This window comes from Trichoplax adhaerens, genomic scaffold (genome assembly GCF_000150275.1).
Source record: "Trichoplax adhaerens TRIADscaffold_5 genomic scaffold, whole genome shotgun sequence".
Taxonomy (NCBI): Eukaryota; Metazoa; Placozoa; class Uniplacotomia; order Trichoplacea; family Trichoplacidae; genus Trichoplax; species Trichoplax adhaerens.
Window position 1 is genome coordinate 16,416 of NW_002060947.1, and position 8,615 is coordinate 25,030.

The 8,615-nt window shown below is 32.7% G+C and overlaps 1 protein-coding gene across 1 annotated transcript; it reads left to right on the top strand.

The window, feature by feature from the left end:
* Positions 1-3,559: 3,559 nt before the first annotated feature.
* Positions 3,560-8,404, top strand: TRIADDRAFT_56108 (uncharacterized protein; the record flags this gene model as incomplete). Its single annotated transcript, XM_002112221.1, has 7 exons — positions 3,560-3,564; positions 4,753-4,845; positions 4,963-5,111; positions 5,506-7,515; positions 7,773-7,970; positions 8,105-8,172; positions 8,246-8,404. 7 exons carry the CDS (start codon positions 3,560-3,562, stop codon positions 8,402-8,404), a joined length of 2,682 nt encoding a protein of 893 aa, XP_002112257.1.
* Positions 8,405-8,615: the final 211 nt, after the last annotated feature.

Genomic DNA, 8,615 nt, shown 5'->3' on the forward strand with positions numbered 1-8,615 from the left:
TCTACGAAATATCGCTTAGAAAGTACTATTCTATATGTGTTTATTTACTTCGGTACAGCGTTACTTCATCGATATCAGTTTTAATCCGTTGATCTTAATAAAATTTGATAGCCAGATTAGGCAGGATTTTTTTAAATTATTAAAAAAGTATTGATAATAACAAGTACAATATAATTAACTATATGATAGCTGTATCGTTTTCCGTATCTTTTCTTAAATCTAATTTATACTATTGTGTGTTCCCGTTAAGAGCTAAATTTATAATTTGTCACTAGATGTACGGTATATAAACCTATCTAGTTTTGGCTGTACCGTAAGAATATGAAGACCTTGACATACAATTACTTTACTTCAATATACTCTTTATGCTACAAATCAAATTTAAGCATTTCATAACATCCCTCATTCATCTTTTCTTTATTTGTATCCGACGTTATGATGTGGAATGCCTAAAATGATGTCGTCTTGATTAGACTCTAATGTTTACAGAGATATTTTATGATGTGAATGGGTCAGACGCTTAATATTATCTACCTTAGCCAATGCTAGAAATTATCATTATCATTATATGGAGAAAGACTTCTACCGCTGTATTTATAACGGAACAGTGGCTTAGTTAACATTGGTAGTGTGTATAAATAGACAACCCGGTAGTTATTTTAAAATTTTGTAAATTATCCTTTAGTATCGTAGATACGTAACATTTAACTTGTATTGTAATTTGTATGATGTTGGTAATACACTATAAGTCAGTATTGTAATCACAGTACTATGCATTGGTATAAATACTCGATCATCCTAAGAATATGGTTTAATTCTCTTTACGTCGCTTTACTTCACGTTACGTCTTAATACTAGCTCTTATACGTTAGTCAAACTTGTAACACACATACTGTCGCTTAAATAAAACGACTTAAACCACTATCATTCGATCTATCTCCACGCTCTTCACTACTATAAACGTATCATGGCTACTACAAATCCGCCTGCAGAGCTGGCCAATTTCAAAGAACCGACATCACTACAATCCTGTATTAGCCATATAAATTCATCGTAATGTGCTAAACAGGCTAAATAAAATATCAGTTAATGATTAATACGACAATAAGTTTGCTTTTCATCAATTAACCCAAGCCCTATTGTAAATATTCCTCAACTTTGTTTTTAAAACAAACTTGCTTCAACTGCAACTAAATTGAATTACAATCAATTTATGAAAGTATAATCAGTTGACTTATTAATTTAATTTCTAGATGTGTACAATAATGAAAAATTGGGTCTGGACATACTCTCATTCCGATCCAACTTGAATCATGCTTAAAATCTTACTAAATTATTACATAGCACTAATTGAAAATATTTTTTTAGTCCATCGCTGCTTTATTATTTATTTTATTTTGTGTTAACTAGCTTGTATACAGTATTGTCCTCGAATCTTATGTAGGCTATATTCTTAGTTAAGGACCATATAGCTTAGCTCTACTATACTAGCTAGTTCTAGCTCTGTCGATTGGTATCACAAGCCTGTATGGTAATCCTTCCCGTTGTTGCGATTAACGTCATTCCTTAACATCACCGTAATACATTATCGACATTCTAATACGATGCTGCACGCTATATACTGTATAATGTATGTACTGTATTTACTTGTATTGACTCAATCCAAGCCACATTATCGCAACACTCGTATACAGCGCATTCGGTATATTACAATAATGTAACAAATAAGAGCTTTAATATTCTGGGTTTAAAGGTAAACCTAGATCAAATAAGCAGCTGCATGCACTTACTAGCTAATATATTAGATACTGATAGAACATAATACTACCAACAAAGTGAGCATGGTAAAATTTATAAGCATTTTTTTAGATTCTACGTAAAGGTATAATACATCTTGGACTACCTTGAGCAGGAGTTTAACAAATCCTATGCTTAGAATGAAATTAGAAACTATTATGCACTTTGTGAAGTCATAATTTAAGCTAAAATAAATTAAGTGGGAAATAGCTATCTTTACTTCTTATAAAACAGCAATAGCTGTCAAACTTATTTTGAAAGAAGCCAAATCTATAGCTAAAACATGGATCAATACTCAAAATATTAAGCAAAATAAACAGATTCTCCTACTGCGACCAATCAAACTAGCAATAAAGAAATAGCATAATAGCTTATTGTTAGCTACAGAACCATGGTTAGACTTTATAACTCTTGTATTCCTCTATTTCTCTATTAATGTATCGAACTATACCACCTTTCCATATTCTTTCGCATATGCTATCATATATTTAATTAATTCTCCAAAATGATTGAAATTGATCTGGCAAATATTCATACAAGCTCGAAAAGATTATACCATAGATTTCCTTGGATTAATCAATTAATTAGTGAACTAACCACAGATAAATCTGTTTACAATCAACAATTATAGAATACTTGTGCACGATAGAAAGCCTGGTCAAGCCAACATCAGTAAACTAAATCCAGATAAAAGGATCTGTTTACAGTAATCATACGCGTAAATCAGGATATTGTACAGCAATATAATTTTGCATAATTTATAAACAAAGTTGGTAATCATTTTAGTAAAGGATAGCAGTTCAATTAATGTTTAGATTAAATGTCCGTTCAGGTGAGATTAATTGACAAGCTCAAGCTTATACTAAAATTTTTTTTTAATTCCTAGTGATTTTCTTATACCATTTGAGCTAATAATAGATTTAAACTGAGTTTAAATTGTCGTATTTGTAGTAATTTAATTGAGTTGACATCTTCTAATCTGATGTCTACTTTTGACTTATTTAATGTTTATCTTATTTAAGTTCATATATAAAGCCACAATGAAGATAGAGATTGTTGGTTGTGTGCTATTGCTATTATCTCTGAGTCATTCTAGAAGGGGAGTTCTAAGCAGTTTAGCGATTAGGAGAGTACAGTGCGATACTTTAGCTAATGTTACTTGAAAGAGTTGTGACAGATTGTATCCCAGGCAAGACTATCGCAATATATATAAAAAATGATTATAAATATAAATAAACAAAATGGCAAATTTTCTGGGTAGAGAATGATTAAGAAAAAAGGGATACCACAGGCCATTGATGTAAATATACATTCAATTACGGTACATTCATGGAAAGTTTCAAAACAGAATTCTAATATATAGTTGCATTTAAAGCTGAGCGTCCGCTTTACAATATCATTAATTGGTATAGTGATTCTTCATGCTGTACTGTGCGTTACATGCAGTGCACTGCATACTGACTGTACGAGAGTTTTACCGAGTATGACAATGATTACGATTTCGTACATTATTTCTGTAGACAATTACTACTATTTCGTAAGCTTTTCCGAGTAAATAACTCAATTTTCATTCTGATTCGATAAGTGATTGGTAATTATTTCTTAGTGAAGTACTATACGCGTAGGTGACGAGATTTCACATACTAGATTCTAAGCGATTGTAATTTCTTCAAAATAACCACTATCATGTATCACTATATGGCTTTGCTGTCAAGCTTGAGCTTCACGGAATATCAAATGGCGTAGAAAGATTTAACACGACATGAAGTAAGTACCCTGTCAGTAATTAAAGCCAGTCACAAGCATTTGTAGACGTTAAAGATAAACTTTATTTCGAATGCGTATTTAAGTTTGCTTGAGAACTCACTAATCTATTAGACATCCGCACAACTTAGTATCAGTATCAATATGACTTAGCATTACTTCCCTACAACTATCAAACCCAGTAATATTCCAGCTATTCCCATAATATTGCTCTGTTTAAGCCTTTTTCGATGCCTATCAGTATTACAATTCCATCCAATTAGTGCATATGGTCAAGAGACTGCAGAAACGATTGGATATGAATCACAAGTATAAGCGAAAGGTAAAGAATCTTTGTTACCATGGTTTCCAAATTTAGGAGGGCTGCTTTGACGTATTTACTTTATTATTGTTTTGTCTCGATGACGCATGCTCGTATCAATTTCACTGCAGACGATACAGATGCAGAGTGTAGATACCCAAATATGTCTTCATGTACTATGATCTTCTATAGACATTTTGTTGACAATTAAGTCAACTCTGGATAGGATGACTTTAACTGCAATTGACGTTGCCATTACTACCGTTACAAAAATGTCCCAACAAGTCAAAATTCATGTAAGTGGTTAGAATCGATCAAATTAATCGAAATTATGGCTAATCGAGCAACCTTAAACGCCCAGGGTAGAGCGTATTCGTATCCGGATTAAAAAATTACTTACTACAATGATTTATTCTTGAGTAAAGATGAAATCCTTCTTTCATCTTTCACTTCATAGGATAGATTAATATCGCATTCTCTCAGTAGAATGGATAACTTTATGTAGAAAATATTATTACTGTTTGTATATTCTTTAATCGATGTCATATGTAGTAGTCTTAAAGTAGATACAATGTTTGTTAAAATATCTTATTTGTAGGTAGAATAAAGTTTTTGTTCCATGCTATTTTCCGTTAATCCAGTATGCTGATATATTATTCCTGCAGTTGGTTGTTGTAATATGATTAGCTGTATCTTGATGATTAGTAAATATAGAAGTGAGTTATATAGTTGTATAGTCAACAATTTAATAAATTAGTAAATGCTTACTTATCTACCTGATGCAATACGTATTTGACAACGTCGGATCGTAATGAAACTATTCTCAAAGTGAAGGTATCATTAGGTGCCCCTTAACGTATCGTTAGCCAAAAATATCAAAATTTTATTAGGGAACGCCTGATGGAGCAACAAGAAGAGCGGAAAAGGATATCAGATAAAGCTAAAGAGAAACAAATATTTCGCGAAAATAATAAAAGAAGGAAGTAAGTAAAATGAGTTGCGATAGCTAGATTTCTGCGAGACGACAAATGGTAAAATGTGTTTCTCTTGCCTAGATCGAAAGTGGTAATTTCTACACTATCCAATCATTTGTTATATAGGCAATATGAACAACAAAAAATGAAGAAATTAAAGAAAGAAGCAGAAGAACGTGAGCGATTATTAGCTAGTAGAAGAAGAAAGATAGGCCAAGAAGTAAATAAAATGCGAAGTGTTGTTAGACAACAGGATGATGAGAGTGAGAATAAAGGTAATCAGTTTATTTTTTAATTGATTCAGTACAGTAGTTTAATGTCCTATGTTTCTCCTACTTAATTATCTGTTCTCAATTGCTTCTAGTTAGTCTCATGCGGTACTTCTATGCACATTAAATATTTAAGCTTGAATAGTTAAATTTTTGCGTTATCTCGTGATACAGTATATGATACTATTCTATCTTTTAATACTAACGTATAAGATAGAGCATCATTCTATCCTACAGGTCTAAACTTTCTCATCATTGCTTCTTTAACTAAATTATTTAGTGGCTAAGTATCTACGCTCTTTGAATCTTTGAGTGCTGATAACATCAATTACTACTATATGAATATCCACATACTCTGTTCTCCCTTTTATTTCATTTCAATTATCATCTCTTAAAACAGGAGGGAGAATAACGCCAAACCTCATGATTAAACGTGATATTCAATCAAATAAACGAAAAAATAATAGCGCTCATGATAAAATTCTTAGTTATTATGAATCGAGTGGGCTAACAAGGCAAGATATTATTCTAGGTGGCAACGAATCTCCAATAAATGATGACTACGATGCTTTGGCTTATACCGACGAATCTAATAATGTGCCTAAATATCAATCAACAACAATTCGTCCAGAAACATCCAAGCCTAGAGGCAACTCGACCCAGCATAAGAAGGACGCGTTTATTAATCAAATTGATGAGATCAATAAAGTGGCAGAAATGGATAGTAATCGACAACAGTTAGATACTGACGATGAGTTATCAAGTGCAGATAGTCTTGAAATAGGTAGAGTAAGCATTCGAGAGGGTAAATGCACTAGTATAAAAACTAAACCTGAAATTCATTCTCAGCCATCGATGGAAAGCGGCCATGGATCGGCTTTGCATAAAAGCAACTCTAACAATTTATTAGCTAATGTTATCGACGATGATGACGACGAACTATTTGATAGCTTAGATTTAACGCCATTTCAGTTATTGAGGCATCAAAATAGTCCTAATCATCAGGAAAGCGTTAAAATTCCATCACAAAGCAGTAGCATTAGACCATTATCGGCACACCATCGTCAAATAGATGCACCGATTCATGATACTCAAGGGGAACATTCTCGAAAAGAGAATGAAATAAGTACTAAATTATCTGATGATGACCATAGACGGCGTGGTCAGAATATCAATAAAGACGTGGATTCTGAATTACCTCAAACTGGTTATAGCAATACTCAAAACCAGCAAAACTTTACAGATTCTGAGCCTAATCTAAACTTACAAGAATCAAAATCTTCTTTAATATTTCCATTACATGATGATGATGATCTCCATACCGTCAGTCAAACTGGTGAAGATACCGGTACCAAGAAAGATCGAATTAGTAGTGCAAAATCAACTAAATCTGTTCGATTTGCTGATACGGCATCATATCATGGATTATCCGATGTATCTTCACTCTCTGACGACTTTGATGCTACCGTTAGTGTAATTGTCGATGAGATTAACAAGTTACAATTATCAAATGAAAGAAATCAGCAACAAGATGACGATCATGGCAAACATTATCAAAAGAAGATCAATTATCATCAGCGCAATACCGCGAAAGAAAGCGGTCGAATTTCTTCCTCTAAGCAACCAAGTCAAGACGGTTATGACGAAGAAGATGATAAAAGTAGCAATAATGATGATTCAGTTGATCCGTGGAAGTTAAGTCAAACGTCTACATCTTCACAATATCAAAATGAAGAGATTGTAGATGTCCAAAGTCAGCTGAATCAATCTTCAATATCTCCTCGTCAATATCAGGAACGTCCAAAACAACCAATAGAACGATCTAGAAGTGAAGGATCTTTGCAAGGTAAAATAAAAAGTAATCATTCATTTAAATCTCTTGCTGCTGTTGAAGATCCTACAAATGACAATGTACCAACAGAAGATGAAGTCAGCTGGCTATGGAATAAAGTACAACAATGTTTAGAGATACCATCAGGAACAAAATCTGAAAATAAAAAGAAGAAAGATGACGATAAATCTCGAAATCTGTTAAGAAATACAGGATTGAATATTTCAAAACGAATAATGCCTAGTGATAAAATTAGACGATCATCTGTTACTTCGGCACAGAGTGATACTGTTTTACTCAAGGATCAAGATTCAGCATCATCACGAATTCCTAGAAAAGTCTCATCAGCTAAACCTTCGACATCAGCTAAAATTCGCCTTCGTACGCGTTCATTAGTAAAACAACCGATCAATTTGAAACATACTAAACCTTATCCTAATAGCGTAAAGGCAATGTCCAAGACTAGAGTGGAAGGAAATAGCTTTAATAGAACTATTCCACGATCCTCTACCTATGGTCCAGTTAGGAGCTCTGCAAATAAATCATTAGAGAAAGCAGATTTCAACACTTTATATGAAGGTAGAAAGCGATAATATAATTGATTTAGCATCAATTCCGCCAATTTAACATTTACGTATGCGTATTGTTTGATATTTATAATTCTTCCTACGATGTGATATACATACATGTTATTGCAAACGACCCTATTTCAACTTTACTCAAGCACTAATTAATGTTACTAAATATAACAAAAATGATTATTACTGTCTTTTAACACGTTATTACTTTAGCTTGCTATTATTTAACAATTAGGCTTTCATTTTTAATCCTACTAGCTAATAATGTGAGCGAGAGTGTTGCTCATTTCATCATGGCCGAAAGCCTATGCAAAAAAAGTCTATCGGAAAGTCAAATTGAAGATTTATTAAAAGCAAAAAATGCACCAAAAAAGAAACAAGTCAAGCCTAGCGCTTTATCGATAGAAGAGAAAAGATTATTAGCTTCCATTCAAAGATTAGACGCGAAATTAGAAGGTATGCTCGAATTGACATATATTTAGCACAAACATTCAGGATACCAATTCTGTTCCATGCTCTTTGGTGTCCTATACTAAAATAAGAAACAGTTATTTACTCCACCCTATTTTATGGAATATTTACTGATACAGAAACAACTGCTGCAAATGCTGAGCTTATCCGTAAACATTTAGCCGGTGTAGAAACATTTAAACCGCAAGTAAGTAATGGAATTAAAAACACGAATATGTGCTCTTCTTCGTATGATTTATCATGACTAATTTAATTCATAGCTACGAAAGAGAATTTCCAAAGCAACTCAGCCCATTCGCCCCCAACAATTTTACGAAATGAACGTTGCATTAAAAGCTAACAAACAGCAACAGAAAATTAAATCTCGAAATACTAGAGTTGAAGATGGGTTTCATCAAAATAGAACAGTCAGGTTGTAGATTTTTTTGGTGCACTAGTTCATACAAGCTGCTATTTAGGTAATTTTAAGAAGTGAAAATTCTCATATTAATTTTACAGTTAAAAATTAGATATTTGAAATTTCGGTAATTCTACTCTGCAATATGCTAGAAATTTGTACTCGAACACTAAGATTATCTCACATAAAACAAATTATCACTCATAGTTAATGTAAAATTTATCTATACTGTG